Genomic DNA, 18,324 nt, shown 5'->3' with positions numbered 1-18,324 from the left:
ATGTACACTCGGATCTTGCTTATGTGCATAAGCTGTGACCAGCACCTTTCTATCTCTGCACTGATAACAAGAAAACAGTGGAGGATGTTCTGAACATTTCCATCTATTTTGGTTCAACTTTCTTCCACTGGTGCGCTAACGGTATCTGTTGTAGCTATTTATTTCATGGCAATCCTGTTAATAGAGTTCAGAAAAAAAATTAGTACCCAAATCCATCGACCTGGAGTTCAGAATGTAATATTTACTATTTTTGCAATATCCGATGAATGCAGTTCTAAGTGTAATGTACAGCCAGGAATTTGTACCTTAACTTTGGATAGAGTGAGGAAGGATTAGAACCCCTGTTGGATTTTTAATGCTAACTGGGTCTCCATTAGGCTTACCATACACATTACATTACAATCTTGGCATACAACCTCTATACAATTAACTTTACATTTACGAAAGTGTTTTGTATTCCTATCTGTGTTGCTTGGTGATGTCTACTTACTTTCCATCTAGCAAAACAGTTTGTCACCAGGACAAGAAGTGAAGAGCAATCTGCCTAAGGGAGCCTTAGGTTAGCAATAAAACATGACAGTCTCTAATCCTTTCCCACCTATCCAGATGAAATGGGAGTGTAAACCTGGCGCAACTCTGCACAGAAATCAATCAGCTTCCAGGTTTTGTTTTTTTTTTGTCAAAGCTTAATTGAACAAGCTAAAACTGGTTCTAAAGGCTGTTTTAAAATAAGAAACATGTCATACTTACCTGCTCTGTGCGGTGGTTTTCAACAGAGGAGCCCGGATCCTACTCTTCTTGGGTCACCCGCCAGCGCTCCTTGCCCCTCCCTCCTGTTGGGTGCCCCCACAGCAAGCAGCTTGGTTTGGGGGGCACTCGAGTATGCACATTCCCCAACTGCTTCTCCATGTGTCCATTCACACACAGAGCCGTGGCTTGGCCCCACCCCCTATCTTTTCATTGGCTGTGACTGACAGCAGTCTCAGCCAATGAGGAGAGGGAGTCCCAGGATAGCTAGGACTCCAGTGCACATCGCTGGATAGAGAGGGGGGCTTAGGTGAGTATTAGAGGGGGCTGGAGGGACTGCTGCACAGAGAAGGCTTTTATCTTCACATAGAATGCATGAAGGTGAAAAAAACCTTAAGAGCTGATTGGCTGATATGCACAGCTTCACCAAATGTTGCACTTTCTAGTTTTAGTAAATCAACCCCATAGTCTCTGTAAAAGAAAAAATACATGCGTCTTATACCTATATGTATGTGACTGTATTTGATTTATGCAGAATCTTGCTGGCAGTGAGATCCTGCATACAAAGTTGGCTGTACTGCTTCTGAATTCATGTGGACATACACCCACTTATGTCCGTATCGGTTGAGATGCTTACATTCTGCACTTGCTCCACCAATTACATGATCTTTAAATCTGCATCCAAGTGTGGTGTTCATTTGAATGACGCATTCAAGGGTTGATGTAAAACATCAATAGTCTGCATTAAGTGGGGCAGGCGCAGAATGACTGCAGGCTGAGGTCATTCTGAGATGTCATTGCTGCCTACACATTATTGATGCTGGCATGTTGGCCCTGAATTCACTAGGCAGCAGTGGTAGCCATAGGCTACATTTACACTATACTTATATAAACATTAGCACAAACGTTTATGTGCATACAGCATAAAACAGTCAAAACTGGACTGTGAACTGGCCCAAAGCATACATTACTGCAGTGTTACGATCCATATAATTTACAGATCCGAATGCAAAGTATTGTACACCCAATCTGCCTCTCCAAATTAAGCACTACAAGGGTGATCTCTATAATTTTTCCAGTTTTCCAAGATAGCTGTAAAGTACAGTACAGTAGAATTGGCAGACAGTGACTAGATCCTAAATCACATCTTGCAAATGGTTGAAACCTTTAATCCCAAAACTTGTGCAGATCATAACAGATAAACATCAGCTAGGTAAAAAATCATAGTGTGTCTGTCCAACAGAATACAGTACATATGATGAATGAAGGTTAAAGCACGAAGAGGAAGGGTAGGACTAACTACACAGAGCATCCCCTAGCTACAGAGTGAGTTAGAGACAAATATATTTAAAGCAAACAAACAATAATGCCTGTGTGCACTGCTTACACAAATCGAGTTTTGAAGGAATAATGGAACCCACTTGTGGCATTTTAGATGTCTAATAACTGCAGTACTCGTGTATGACCACAAGATGTCCTCAGTAGCTCAGCCACGAACACCTTACTCACCTTCCAGCACTGTCTTAAAATGTTACTAAACCCCGGACCCTGCATTCACTATATCCGGTCTCCCTGTCCCTGCATTCACTATATCTGGTCTCCCCGGACCCCGCATTCACTATATCTGGTCTCCCCGGACCCTGCATTCACTATATCCGGTCTCCCTGTCCCTGCATTCACTATATCTGGTCTCCCCGGACCCCGCATTCACTATATCTGGTCTCCCCGGACCCTGCATTCACTATATCTGGTCTCCCCGGACCCTGCATTCACTATATCCGGTCTCCCCGGACCCTGCATTCTCTATATCCGGTCTCCCCGGACCCTGCATTCACTATATCCGATCTCCCCGGACCCTGCATTCACTATATCCGATCTCCCCGGACCCTGCATTCACTATATCCGGTCTCCCCGGACCCTGCATTCACTATATCGGGTCTCCCCGGACCCTGCATTCACTATATCCGGTCTCCCCGGACCCTGCATTCACTATATCGGGTCTCCCCGGACCCTGCATTTACTATATCGGGTCTCCCCGGACCCTGCATTTACTATATCGGGTCTCCCCGGACCCTGCATTTACTATATCCGGTCTCCCCGGACCCTGCATTTACTATATCCGGTCTCCCCGGACCCTGCATTCACTATATCCGGTCTCCCCGGACCCTGCCTTCACTATATCCGGTCTCCCCGGACCCTGCATTCACTATATCTGGTCTCCCAGGACCCTGCATTCACTATATCCGGTCTCCTTGGACCCTGCATTCACTATATCTGGTCTCCCTGGACCCTGCATTCACTATATCTGGTCTCCCTGGACCCTGCATTACCTATATCTGGTCTCCATGCACATTGCATTCCCTATATCTGGTCTCCTAGGACTCTGCATTCACTATATCTGGTCTCCCTGGACCCTGCCTTCACTATATCTGGTCTCCCTGGACCCTGCCTTCACTATATCTGGTCTCCCTGGACCCTGCCTTCACTATATCTGGTCTCCCTGGACCCTGCCTTCACTATATCTGGTCTCCCTGGACCCTGCATTCCCTATATCTGGTCTCCCTGGACCCTGCATTCCCTATATCCGGTCTCCCAGGACCCTGCATTCACTATATCCGGTCTCCCCGGACCCTGCATTCACTATATCCGGTCTCCCCGGACCCTGCATTCACTATATCCGGTCTCCCCGGACCCTGCATTCACTATATCCGGTCTCCCCGGACCCTGCATTCACTATATCCGGTCTCCCCGGACCCTGCATTCACTACATCCGGTCTCTCCGGACCCTGCATTCACTATATCCGGTCTCCCCGGACCCTGAATTCACTATATCCGTTCTCCCCGGACCCTGCATTCACTATATCCGGTCTCCCTGTCCCTGCATTCACTATATCTGGTCTCCCCGGACCCCGCATTCACTATATCTGGTCTCCCCGGATCCTGCATTCACTATATCCGGTCTCCCTGTCCCTGCATTCACTATATCTGGTCTCCCCAGGCCCCGCATTCACTATATCTGGTCTCCCCGGACCCTGCATTCACTATATCTGGTCTCCCCGGACCCTGCATTCACTATATCCGGTCTCCCCGGACCCTGCATTCTCTATATCCGGTCTCCCCGGACCCTGCATTCACTATATCCGATCTCCCCGGACCCTGCATTCACTATATCCGGTCTCCCCGGACCCTGCATTCACTATATCCGGTGTCCCCGGACCCTGCATTCACTATATCCGGTCTCCCCGGACCCTGCATTCACTATATCCGGTCTCCCCGGACCCTGCATTCACTATATCGGGTCTCCCCGGACCCTGCATTTACTATATCCGGTCTCCCCGGACCCTGCATTTACTATATCCGGTCTCCCCGGACCCTGCATTCACTATATCCGGTCTCCCCGGACCCTGCCTTCACTATATCCGGTCTCCCCGGACCCTGCATTCACTATATCCGGTCTCCCAGGACCCTGCATTCACTATATCCGGTCTCCCTGGACCCTGCATTCACTATATCTGGTCTCCCTGGACCCTGCATTCACTATATCTGGTCTCCCTGGACCCTGCATTACCTATATCTGGTCTCCATGCACATTGCATTCCCTATATCTGGTCTCCTAGGACTCTGCATTCACTATATCCGGTCTCCCTGGACCCTGCCTTCACTATATCTGGTCTCCCTGGACCCTGCCTTCACTATATCTGGTCTCCCTGGACCCTGCCTTCACTATATCTGGTCTCCCTGGACCCTGCATTCCCTATATCTGGTCTCCCTGGACCCTGCATTACCTATATCTGGTCTCCCTGGACCCTGCATTCCCTATATCCGGTCTCCCCGGACCCTGCATTCACTATATCCGGTCTCCCCGGACCCTGCATTCACTATATCCGGTCTCCCCGGACCCTGCATTCACTATATCCGGTCTCCCCGGACCCTGCATTCACTATATCCGGTCTCCCCGGACCCTGCATTCACTACATCCGGTCTCCCAGGACCCTGCATTCACTATATCTGGTCTCCCTGGACCCTGTATTCACTATATCTGGTCTCCCCGGACCCTGTATTCACTATATCTGGTCTCCCCGGACCCTGCATTCACTATATCCGGTCTCCCCGGTCCCTGCATTCATTATATCCGGTCTCCCCGGTCCCTGCATTCACTATATCTGGTCTCCCCGGTCCCTGCATTCACTATATCCGTTCTCCCCGGACCCTGCATTCACTATATCTGGTCTCCCCGGACCATGCATTCACTATATCCGGTCTCCCCGGTCCCTGCATTCACTATATCCGGTCTCCCCGGTCCCTGCATTCACTATATCCGGTCTCCCTGGACCTTGCCTTCACTATATCCGGTCTCCCTGGACCCTGCCTTCACTATATCTGGTCTCCCAGGACCCTGCCTTCACTATATCTGGTCTCCCAGGACCCTGCATTCTCTATATCTGGTCTCCCTGGACCCTGCCTTCACTATATCTGGTCTCCCAGGACCCTGCCTTCACTATATCTGGTCTCCCCGGACCCTGCCTTCACTATATCTGGTCTCCCCGGACCCTGCCTTCACTATATCTGGTCTCCCAGGACCCTGCCTTCACTATATCTGGTCTCCCAGGACCCTGCATTCTCTATATCTGGTCTCCCTGGACCCTGCCTTCACTATATCTGGTCTCCCAGGACCCTGCCTTCACTATATCTGGTCTCCCCGGACCCTGCCTTCACTATATCTGGTATCCCAGGACCCTGCCTTCACTATATCTGGTCTCCCAGGACCCTGCATTCCCTATATCTGGTCTCCCCGGACCCTGCATTCACTATATCCGGTCTCCCCGGACCCTGCATTCACTATATCTGGTCTCCCACAGTACACACAACATGGAAATGCAATTATTTTAGTAAATATAAACTGCTAAATACCTTTTCTCATCAGCAGTATAATTCAGTCTTGTAACTTCTATCAGCTTTCAGTTGAGCACTGGTTAAAGCTTGTGGGAGGAGTTTTCATTCTCCTCTGACTGTCCTATGAGCCTGCAGAATCCCTGACCCTCTGTCTGGACAGTGCTGATTGGCCCTGTGCTGATCATATGCACCCTCCCAAAGAAAAAAAAAAACCAACTCTAGCAATATACACCAAACTGAGCATGTGCAGAGTGACTCATAGAGCTCTGTACTATCAGCAGATTGATTGGGGACAGTAGAAGGGGAGGGTCAGAGAAGACAGGGTCAAACAGCCTTTCTACACAATGTGGAGGATTAACACCTTAGGTTCCACAGTGACTGATTTTAACACTTCTCGGCCTTTTGGATAAGATCTAGTGTAGTATCTGTTCTTATCAGTTTTCAGGAGAGGGAAGGCCGGTGCCATATTGGCTTGGGGTGCTGGTTAGTACCTCCTCGATGTAATTAGCTATGGAGCGATGAGTGAGCTCCTTTTCCTCCTGGGTTGATTCTGGCCTGAGTTCCACAGGCTTGCCCCCGAGTGATGGCCGGACTCTCCCTAAGCTCTAATGCCTTCCTGCTAGGGATGGGGCTTCACTGGTCTGACCAAGGGCCGGGCTGAGAAAGAAGCCCGCGGTGTATGCGCTCCTGGTGTGGCAGTCCAGGGGTGCCACTGAGTGAGCTTACTTTCTTTGAGTTTTAGGCACCTTGGTCACTACACCAGTCATGCTTTTTTTTTTTTTTTTCTTTTTTGCCCTGCCTCTAGGGCTGGGCCTTTTGACCAGGACCAAAGGAATTTTTTATTCCTGGTCAAACGGCCTGCCATAGTACTACACTATGTCACAAATGCACTTATCCACGTCCCCTTTTTTTTTTTTTTAAATGTATGTTTTGTCACCTGCACTTTGCACAGCACAGTACGCACTTTCACTTTACTTTCCTGATTAATGGAGTGTAGGTCCTCGGGCCTGCCCTAAAAGTCTTGGGGGGAGGGGGGGCGCATGTGGCCTTTTGGTCAGGGTTTCGTCCTCTCATGCATCTTATGGGGTGTCCCTTCAGGGGAGCCCCACTAAGTACTCGGGGTGGCCTTGCTTTGGCAGACCTCCTGAAGAAGGGAGTCCGCCTGGTTTCGATCAGGTGGACCAGTAAGAGCCTCAGTCCCTGTCAGGAGCCTTGCTCCCCAGGGGATCAGAGCTAGGGCCCTTTCTCTTCGGAGGAGGGCTATATGTACACCCTGTGCACTTTTTTGTGTGCTTACTTTTTTTTTTTTTTTTTTGCACTGGGTGCTAGTTTTTTTGAGTGTGTTCACTACACTGCGGAAAAAAAAACCCAGTAATATTGGTTCAATGGAGGGGTTTTTAGTTCCTTTCAGACCAACTCCAAGTCCTACACCCGAGAACGCATTGTTTTCATACGTTGCACTGGTGATGGCCAAAACACCCCAAACAGTTGTATGGAGTTTGGAATATTTATTACAGGAACTTATATAGCACTATCAATTTACACAGCTCTTTACACATCTATTGCACATTCACATCAGTCCTTGCCCTCAAGGATCTTACAATCTAAGATCCGTTACATTCCTTCATACATACACCTACTAGGGCCAATTTAGACAGGAGTCAATTAACCTACTATCATGTGAGGGAGGAAACCTGAGTACCTGGAGGAAACCCACGCAGGCACAGAGAGAACATGCAAACTCCAGGCAGGAAGTATCATGGTTGGAATTCGAACCAACAACCCTAGTGTTGCCAGGCGGTAGTGCTAACCACTGTGCTGTCACTTTATAATAATATATCAAAATATACAGACTGTAACCACTGATATAAACCAGTGTTTCTGGATTGCTTTGCCCACTATCTGGAAATGGGGAGTAAATCCCTTATCTTTGGGATTTGTGATGGAAGTGAGACATGTAGATACTTTATGTATTAAGATGGCTCTACTGAGCAATGTGTTGGTTTAGTAAAGGTTTTGTTTTTTTTGGTCCACTTTACCCTAACCTGGCAAGTTACACCTTCTCTATTGCCAGTAGTAGGTGACTAAACATACCAGGTCACCCAAAAGTCTTTTCAGTATTACATTTTAGATAAAATGTTCAAAATGTTATTAATTTACAATAAACCCCAATTTAAAGTTTAATTATTGAAGATTTATTCATGGTAACCTAAGGATGTTTGAAAACATTATTCAGCTGCATAGATTGGTATAGCCAACTTTTGGGGAGTTGTGAGAAATGGTCCTCCCCAAACAGGATATATCAGTAAACCTGTAGATAAATAAGAGAACCAGAACCTTCGCTAAGTGGAAGAGTGGGATTGATAATAAAGGTGCCAGTGCCTCCACCTAGTGCAGGGCCTCTGTGAACAGAGAGGATTAATAACAGTACATACTGTATATTCAATGTACGAACAGATAATATCAGCAAAAGGGCCAGATACGAGTTTTAGAGGAATTGTGTATACAGTTGTGTTCAAAATAATAGCAGTGTGTTGAAAAAAGTGAATAAAGCTCAAAATCCTTCTAATAGCTTTTATTTCCATACACACAAATGCATTGGGAACACTACACATTCTATTCCAAATCAAAACATGAAGAAAAATATATCAAATTTGTGTTGTTCCTCTAAAAAAATGGAAGAAAAGTGAATATTAGACTGTTCAAAAAAATAGCAGTCTTTGTATTCTTCTTTACAAACTCAAACATTCACTATATAAACTGAAAAATGTTTGAAGATTTTGCTTTCCTTTGAATCAATTAATATTTAGTTGTATAAGCACTGTTTCTGAGAACTGCTGTACATCTGTGTTGCATGGAGTCAACCAACTTCTGGCACCTGTGAACAGGTATTCCAGCCCAGGATGATTAGACTTCATTCCACAGTTCTTCTCTATTTCTTGGTTTTGCCTCAGAAACTGCATTTTTGATGTCACCCCACAAGTTTTCTATTGGATTAAGATCCGGGGATTGGGCTGGCCACTCCATAACGTCAATCTTGTTGGTCTGGAACCAAGATGTTGCACGTTTACTGGTGTGTTTGGGGTCGTTGTCTTGTTGGAACACCCATTTTAAGGAAATTTCCTCTTCAGCATAAGGCAGCATGACCTCTTCAAGTATTCTGATGTATTCAAACTGATCCATGATCCCTGGTATGCGATAAATAGGCCCAACACCATAGTATGAGAAACATCCCCATATCATGATGCTTGCACCACCATGCTTCACTGTCTTCACAGTGTACTGTGGCTTGAATTCAGTGTTTGGGGGTCGTCTGACAAACTGTCTCCGGCCACTAGACCCAAAAAGAACAATCTTTCATCAGTCCACAAAATGTTGCGCCATTTCTCTTTAGGCCAGTCAATGTGCTCTTTGGCAAATTGTAACCTCTTCAGCACATGTCTTTTTTTCAACAGTGGGACTTTGCGGGGGCTTCTTGCAGATAGCTTGGCTTCACATAGGCGTCTTCTAATTGTACCAGTACTCACAGGAAACTTTACACCTTCTTTGATCTTCCTGGAGCTGATTGTTGGCTGAGTCCTTGCCATTTTGGCTATTCTTCTATCCATTCGAATGTTAGTTTTTCGCTTTCTTCCACATCTTTCAGGTTTTGGTTGCCATTTTAAAGTATTTGCGACTGAGGAAGCCCTAGCTTGAGCCTCCCCTTATGTAGAACAAGACAGCGCCAGTCTGAATAATTTTGAGTCTTTTGTGACCACAATGAATCAGATCATCCCAACCACTGCACTACTGCTGAAGCAAAGTTGAATAGTTTGTGGCAGTGTAGATGCTCTGTTTCTGAGTACACAGCTGAATTCCGATGTTATATAGCTGGAGGGCCTTCCAGTAATTCTGCTGGCCCCAGATTTGCTGCGCAGGGCTTGATTCATGGTCCTTGTCTGGTGGCCAACATGCCATGGTGTCTTCCATTATGCCTTGACCCTCTCTCCAATCCTATCCAGGTCCAATCTTCCACCCGGCTGTTGAAAACCAGGTGCTGAAGGATGAGGGTCTCTTTTATTAAGTCATCTTAACTATGCTTCGGGCTTGGATGTCCATCTCACATATCATTTATCGCACCTGGATGGCTTTGGCCGGCCATAAACAGTACGAATCTCGGCCAGTTCACAAGGAACTGGCCAAGATTTGAACCATGTATGGGCAGGCTGAATGTACCCAATTTGATCGATTGATCAACCTGGATAGAACCAGCCTGCTGTATTTTATACGGGAATATCGCTAGCGACTGTTGTAGCTGATAGCAAAAATCACTGTGTTCTCCCAGCAGGGACGGCTTCCTCCAGCTCCCACCTCCCTGCTGGGGCAGGAGGGATTCCACTGTCAACCTGTGGTTGCAGGAAAGAAATTTGCTCCATCTATGGCCTGCCTTATTTCACTTGGTGCGCATTGCTGGGTTTTCACCTTCACAGGTTTTCTGTTGCTCACATTTTGGTTTTTCTTCAATGGGGTGTGGACCAGCAGATAGCCCTGAGTACTTTGAAGGGTTAGGTTTCTGCCTTAACCGTACATTTCCAATTCCCTTTTACTTTTCTTTCCATGTTTTGTACTTTCATCCAGGGGGTTACACAGGTTGTTCCACCAAGAAGACCTCAGCTGATGCCATGGGGTATTGTATCTACTTAAATTGCATATTATAGAAATGACTTATAAAACCTATGTGGATTAGGATATAGACAGCATATATATGTCTAGGTAGTAGAGTGACCTATTGGTAAACTCTTTAGTGTTTTCAGTTTTCAACAAGACTGTATATTCTGTTTTCTTTTTTTTTAATAAAAAAATGTGGATTTTATTACATGGGTCTCTGTATTACCTATGGTGCCTCAAAAATCCCAATTGTTTGTTAATTAGTTTCTGAGTAGCTGCAGTGGAGAACAGGATAGAAATTGGCAGTTTAATAGACTTGTCACCTGCCCATTATATCGCATAAGTGGATTGCTGTTTCTTGGTCCTACTAACGGTACAAAGAACAAATAATGTACACATATGTGGTATGCATGTCAGTGTTTTGTTTAACTACAGCGCCAATTCCAAAAAAGTTGGCACACTGTGTAAAATCTACATAAAAACAATGCAATGATTTCCATTCTCATAAATCTATGTTTTATTTACAATAAAAAAATAGAGAACATATCCAATGTTTAAACTGAGAAAATGTACCATTTAAAAAAAAAAGGTAATTTTGAAATTGATGGCAGGTCTCAAAACAATTTGGGACAGGGTCATGTTTACCACAGTCTAGCATCCCCTCTGCTTTTAACAACACTCTGTAAATGTATGGGAACTGAAGAGTCCAGTTGCTGGAGTTTTGGGAGAGAAATGGCCCATTGTTGCCTGATATGAGATTCTAACTGTTCAATAGTCCTGGGTCTTCTTTGTAGTATTTCTCGTTTCAAGATGTGCCAAATATTTTCAATTGGTGAAAGGTCTGAACGGCAGGCAGGCCAATTAAGCTCCTGGACTCTTCTACTATGAAGCCATGCTGTTGTCATAGATGCAGCATGCAGTTTAGGATTGTCCTGTTACAATATTCAAGGCCTTCCCTGAAAAGGACCTTGTCTGGATGGGAGCATATGCTGCTCTAAAACCTCTTTCAGCATTGGTGCCTTTCCAGATGTACTAGCTGCCCATTTTATATGCATTAATGCACCCCCATACCATCAGAGATGCAGGCTTTTGAACAGAGCACTGATAACAAGCTGGAAGGCCCCTCTCCTCTTTAGTCTGGAGGATGCGGCACCCATGGTTGCCAAAAATAATGCTAAATTTCGATTCATCTGACCACAGAACAGTTTTCCACTTTGCAACAGACCATTTTAAATAAGCTTTGGTTCAGAGGAGACGACGGCATTTCTGGATCATGTTCAGACATGGCTTCTTCTTTGGATGATAGAGCTTTACCTTGCATTTTTGGATGGCACGGTTACTGTGTTCATAGACAATGATTTTTGGAAGTATTCCTGAGCCCATGCAGTGATGTCCAGGACAGAATTGTGCCTGTTTTTATTGCAGTGCTGTCTGAGGGCCTGATAGATTTCTCCAGACTCTCTAAATCTTTTGATGATATTAAATACTGTAGATGATGTTTTTTTTTTAAAGTCTGTGCAATTTTAAGCTGTGGAACATTTTTTTATTTATTTTATTTATTTCAGGTACTTATATAGTCCCTAACCCTCAAGGGGTGTACAATCTAAGGTCCCTAACTTACATTCATACATACACATATTAGGGACAATTTAGACAGGAGCCAATTAACCTACCAGCATGTCTTTGGAGTGTGGGAGGAAACCGGAGTACCCGGAGGAAACCCATGCAGGCACAGGGAGAACATGCAAACTCCAGGCAGGTGGTGCCATGGCTGGGATTCGAACCAGCGACCCTAATACTTCCAGGTGGAAGTGCTAACCATTTAGCCACTGTGCTGCCCACATGACATTCTTTGAACGTTTTTCGACAATTTTGTAGATGCAACTTTCCACAGACTGGTGAACCTTTCCCCTTCTTTTACTTCTGAGACGCTCTGACTCTCTAAGATGCTCTTTTTTACCTACTCATGTTACTGACCTGTTGCCAATTCATTTAATTAGTGGTAAAATGTTCTTCCAGCCCTTCCTTGTTAATACTATTTACTTTGCCAGCTTTTTTTGCCCTGACCCAACTTTGTTGAGTTCTGTTGCTGTCATAAATTTCAAACTTACCCTATTTTTTTTCTTAAAATTGTACATTTTTTTCCAGTTCAAACATTTGATATGATTTCTATTTTCTGTTGTGAATAAAATGTGGGTTTATGAGATCAGCAAATCATTGCATTCTGTTTTTAGGTAGATTTCACGCAGCGTCCCAAACGTTTTTGGAATTGGGGTTATATTTTTCTTTTGATAATTAAAAAGATTAGGGAGATATCATATCCATTAACATTTATCTCCAACAAGTTGATTATCCTAGAAAACAAGGTATTATTCACATGGCTGTGCTAAGTAGCTGCAATGGTTTGTACAGTTCATGCCAAAGTTACCAAACTGTGTTCAGGCATCAAGATTGTTTTACCTTCCATCAAGAAGGGGTTAAAGCTAGGGACATCGCCTATGTCATTTTTTAATTTCGCTATAGTTCCATGTGTATTCACCAATAACACAGTAGTTTCCCTTTAAGGTGAAGTTTTAGACAGATCCCATACTGATATAACCCCCTGGTTTACTATTAACAAAAACAGAACTGTTGAGCCATGCTTTTTTTTCTGGAAATTGCCTTGTTAGAAAGGTGGTTAGAAAGCTGTAATTGGAGCAGGGTGTACTGAAGTCCACGATCGTAATACATACACGCCATCTATTGAAAAGGAAAACGGCTGCATTTCTATGCTGTTATGGGAAAGAATGCTGAAGCATAAACTCCAAGGGCAGAGTTCTTAGCGTGTATCTTGTATCGCCCATAGAACGGAGCTGTTGTTAGATGGAGGAGCAGCTGGAGGATTTTCTGTAATGTGAGAAGACGCCTAAAAAGAGCAGAACATTTATTGTGGTCTTGAATAAAGGACGTGAAGCTTAGTAGGGTTCACTTACATCCATAGGAAGGCTCGCCATCTACAGATCGGAAAACCCTCTAATACCCTGGAGTTAGGAAGAAGTTGTTCATGTCACGATGAAGCACTGCAGTTTGGCGGATCTAAGAACCATAGCAGGAGTTTGTGTGTTTGTTGGGGTATGTGTCGCAATCGCTGCTCTCTGCTTAACATTGGGACAGCCTCCGAAGAAAGGTAAGGATAGACAAGTTGACTGATTGTATCATTTACATTGGCCATTTTATAGATGGTTATGGCAAGAAATCATCAAAAAAAGCTGTTATTTATCATGAAATAGATGGTAGCTTTGGACATAGAAGAATCAAACTTGCTTCATGATCTGCTCCGAAAACATAGCACTGGAAAAAAGACTCATTGGTGTGGTCAGATGTTGGGGTCCTGGTATTTCCAAAAATCCCAGTCCTTGTATGAAATTAATCGGGTTCTCCTGTCTTTTTTTTTTTTTTTTTTTTAGTGCTGTAAAGATGCATCCAATACCTCTCATCCCTTTTTTGTATTAGGAGGAAGACTCCATCAGTTAACTATGTCATGCTCTAAAATTCGTCTGTTCACCAAGGACCTCACTGCCTGTTGAACAGCCCAAAAATAGGCAACTCCAACTGGATTTCATGCCCTTAAAGTGGTATTAAACCCCAAAACAAACATTTACAGAGGATATAATAAGTCTACACACCCCTGTTAAAATGTCTGGTTTCTGCGATGTAAAAAATTAGACAAAGATAAATAATTTCAGAACTTTTTCCACCTTTTAATGTGACCTATAAACTGTACAACTCAGTTGAACAACAAACTGAAATCTTTTAGGTGGAGGGAAGTAAAAATAAAAAACTAAAATGATATGGTTGCATAAGTGTGCACACCCTTAAAATAATACTTTGTTGAAGCACCTTTTGATTTTATTCCAGTACTCAGTCTTTTTGGGGATGAGTCTATCAGCATGGTACATCTTGACTTGGCAATATTTGCCCACTCTTCCTTGCAAAAACACTCCAAATCTGTCAGATTGCGAGGGCATCTCCTGTACACAGCCCTCTTCAGATCACCCCACAGATTTGCGATCAGATTCAGGTCTGGGTTCTGGCTGGGCCATTCCAAAACTTTAATCTTCTTCTGGTGAAGCCATTCTTTTGTTGATTTGGATGTATGCTTTGGGTTGTTGTCATGCTGAAAGATAAAGTTCCTCTTTATGTTCTGCTTTCTAGCAGAAGCCTGAAGGTTTTGTGTCAATATTGCCTGGTATTTGGAACTGTTCATAATTCCCTCTACCTTGACTAAGGCCCCAGTTCCAACTGAAGAAAAACAGTCCCAAAGCATGATGCTGCCACCACCATGCTTCACTGTGGGTATGGTGTTCTTTTGTCAATGTGCAATGTTGTTTTTGTGCCAAACATATCTTTTAGAATTATGGCCAAAAAGTTCAACCTTGGTTTCATCAGAGCATATCACATTTTCCCACATGCTTTTTGGGAGACTTCTGATGTGTTTTATACAATTTATATACAGACTTGGATTTTTTCTTCGTAAGAAAAAGCTTCCGTCTTGCCACTCTACCCCATAGCCCAGACATATGAAGAATATGGGAGATTGTTGTCACATGTACCACACAGCCATTACTTGCCAGATATTGCTGCAGCTCCGTTAATGTTGCTGTAGGCCTCTTGGCAGCTTCCCAGACCAGTTTTCTTTTCATCTTTTCATCAATTTTGGAGGGATGTCCAGTTCTTGGTAATGTCACTGTTGCGCAATATTTTCTCCACTTGATGATGACTGTCTTCACTGTGTTCCATGGCATATTTAATGCCTTGGAAATTCTTTTGTACCCTTCTCCTGACTGATACCTTTTAACAATGAGATCCCTCTGATGCTTTGGAAGCTCTCTGCAGACCATGGCTTTTGCTGTAGGATGTGACTAAGAAAATGTCAGGAAAGACCTACAGTGCATCCAGAAAGTATTCACAGCACTTAACTTTTGCCACATTTTGTTATGTTACAGCCTTATTCCAAAATGGATTAAATAAATTTTTTCCTCAACATGCTACAAACAATACCCCATAATGACAACATGAAAGAAGTTTGTTTTGAAATCTTTGCAATTTATTAAAAATAAAAAATGAAAAAAACTACATGTACATAAGTATTCACAGCCTTTGCCATGACACTCAAAATTGAGCTCTGATGCATCCTATTCCCACTGATCATCCTTGAGATGTTTCCACAACTTGATTGGAGTCCACCTGTGGGAAATTCATGAAGTCCAAGGAATTGTCTGTAAACCTCTCAGACAGGATTGTATCAAGGCACAGATCTGGGGAAGGGTACAGAAAAATTTCTGCAGCATTGAATGTCTAAATGAGTGGCCTCCATCATCCGTAAATGGAAGACGTTTGGAACCACCAGGAATCTTCCTAGAGCAGGTTGCCCTGCCAAAATGAGCGATCGAGGGAGAAGGGCCTTAGCAATGAAGGTAACCAAGCCCTCGATGGTCACTCTGAAAGAGCTCCAGCATTTCTCTGTGGAGGGAGGAGAACATTCCAGAAGAACAACCATCTCTGCAGCACTCCACCAATCAGGCCTGTATGGTAGAGTGGCGAGACGGAAGTCACTCCTCAGTAAAAGGCAAATGGCAGCCCACCTGGAGTTTGCCAAAAGGCACCTGAGGGACTCTCAGACCATGAGAAACAAAACTCTCTGGTCTAATGAAACAAAGCTTGAACTCTTTGGCCTGAATGCCAAGCATCATGTCTGGAGGAAACCAGGCACCATTCACCACTTGGCCAATACCATCCCTACAGTGAAGCATGGTGGTGGCAGCATCATGCTGTGGGGATGTTTTTCAGCGGCAGGAACTGGAAGACTAGTCAGGATCAAAGGAAAGATGAATGCAGCAATGTACAGAGACATCCTTGATGAAAACCTGTTCCAGAGTGCTCTGGACCTTAGACTGGAGCGATGGTTCATCTTTCAACAGGACAACGACCCTAAGCACACAGCCCACATAACAAAGGAGTGGCTACGGGCCAACTCTGTGAATGTCCTGGAGTGGCCCAGCCAGAGCCCAGACTTTAAGCCGATTGAACATCTCTGGAGAGATCTGAAAATGGCTGTGCACCGACGCTCCCCATCCAACCTGAGAGGTACTACAAAGAAGAATGGGGGAAAGTGCACAAATATAGGTGTGCCAAGCTTGTAGCATCATACACAAAACAACCTGAGGCTGTAATTGGTGCTTCAACAAAGTATTGAGCAAAGGCTGGGAATACTTATGTACATGTGGTTTTTTTTTTTTTCAAGGGTTAATCAGAGGCAGTTAAATGATGGCAGGTGTGTACTGACTCCTATTTAGACTTTTTATATCCCCTGTAAATGTTTGTTTTGGGGTTTAATACCACTTTAAGGGCATGAAATCCAGTTGGCGTTGCATCACAGAAACCTGGAGGGATGTGTAGACTTTTTATATCCACTGTATTATACTGCAATTCTTTGATTTACCGTATTTGCCGGCGTATAAGACGACTGGGCGTATAAGACGACTGGGCGTATAAGACGACCCTCTACTTTTCCTGCTAAAATGTAGTGTTTGGGCTATACTCGCCATATAAGACTACCCCTCTTCCAATGCACACCAGTGGGAGGAATAGTGCCCCATCATCAGTGTCAGTGGGAGGAATAGTGCCCCATCATTGGTATTAGTGGCAGGAATAGTGCCCCATCATTAGTATCAGTGGGGGGAATAGGTGCCCCATCATTGGTATCAGTGGCAGGAATAGTGCCCCATCATTGGTATCAGTGGCAGGAATAGTGCCCCATCATTAGTATCAGTGGGGGGAATAGTGCCCCATCATTGGTGTCAGTCGGAGGAATAGTGCCCCATCATTGGTATCAGTGGCACGAATAGTGCCCCATCATTAGTATCAGTGGGAGGAATAGTGCCCCATCATTGGTATCAGTGGGAGGAATAGTGCCCCATCATTAGTATCAGTGGGGGGAATAGTGCCCCATCATTGGTGTCAGTGGGAGGAATGGTGTCCCAACATTGGTGTCAGTGGGGGGTGGAATAGTGCCCCATCATTGGTGTCAGTGGGGGGTGGAATAGTGCCCCATCATTGGTGTCAGTGGGGGGGGAATAGTGCCCCATCATTGGTGTCAGTGGGGGGGGAATAGTGCCCCATCGTTGGTGTCAGTGGGGGGGGGGGAATAGTGCTCCATCGTTGGTGTCAGTGGGAGGAATAGTGCCCCATCATTGGTGTCAGTGGGAGGAATAGTGCTCCATCATTGGTATCAGTGACACCAATGATGGGGTACTATTCCTCCCACTGACACCAATTACACTTGCTGACCCTGTTCTAGTATGGTGCTGCTGCAGCCAGCATATGTGGTTGCAGCAGCACCTCTACACTGAACACTTACCTGCTGCTCCTGCACTCGATTTTCGCGGGACCGCTCGGCTCCGCCCTCTCAACGGTGATTGGCCGCCTGTGTGCCTTTCCTGAGCTACAGTTCTGGCGGCCAATCACCGGTGAGGAGGTGGAGCCGAGCAGCCGCACGAACATCCAGTGGCCGAACTGAAGGAGCAGCCGCGCTTCCTGGACCGGATCGTCGTGGGACCAGAGCCAGGTAAGAAACAGCCCCTGCGCACCCCTGTACTTCGTGTCCCTTCCGTTGGAAGGGGGGGCGGCGGCGGCACCGCGCCGCCCCCCTAAAAAGTGTCAGTATGCCGTATACCGGCGTATAAGACGACCCCCGTCTTATACGCCGGCAAATACGGTAATAATCAATAATGAATAAAAGCAGCACAAAAAATAAAAAACATATATATAACACACTAGCAGAGTGAAAATATGACACAAAATGTAACACTGTAAATATACACAAATATTTGAATCATTTGACATAAGTCCATCAACTGAAAAATGAAAATTGTGATGAAGTGCAAAGTCCTTATTGATCCACCAAAATCACCACATGAACATAACGATAATTGATTGAGTAAAGTGCACTCAGATATCACCACATGCTCCAGAGGAAAACCTCCCCCAATTCAGTGG

At 44.9% G+C, this 18,324-nt stretch overlaps 1 protein-coding gene and 1 pseudogene across 1 annotated transcript in view; both read left to right on the top strand.

Moving 5' to 3' along the window:
- The first annotated feature begins 6,026 nt into the window (after positions 1-6,026).
- On the top strand, positions 6,027-6,172 carry LOC149429317 (U2 spliceosomal RNA; annotated as a pseudogene).
- Positions 6,173-13,010: 6,838 nt separating this feature from the next.
- The window catches only part of FAM151A (family with sequence similarity 151 member A), a 34,500-nt gene continuing 29,186 nt past the window's right edge, over positions 13,011-18,324 (top strand). The window contains exon 1 of the mRNA XM_089666568.1: positions 13,011-13,453. Coding sequence (XP_089522694.1) covers positions 13,339-13,453 — 115 coding nt within the window. The 5' untranslated portion in view covers positions 13,011-13,338. The remainder of the gene's footprint in view (positions 13,454-18,324) is intronic.

The sequence above is a fragment of the Staurois parvus genome, unplaced genomic scaffold (genome assembly GCF_062004578.1).
Source record: "Staurois parvus isolate SC_StPar_1 unplaced genomic scaffold, SC_StPar_1.0 ptg002753l, whole genome shotgun sequence".
NCBI lineage: Eukaryota > Metazoa > Chordata > Amphibia > Anura > Ranidae > Staurois > Staurois parvus.
Note: the sequence above shows the minus strand (reverse complement) of the source record. Positions and strands in the feature narration are given on the sequence as shown.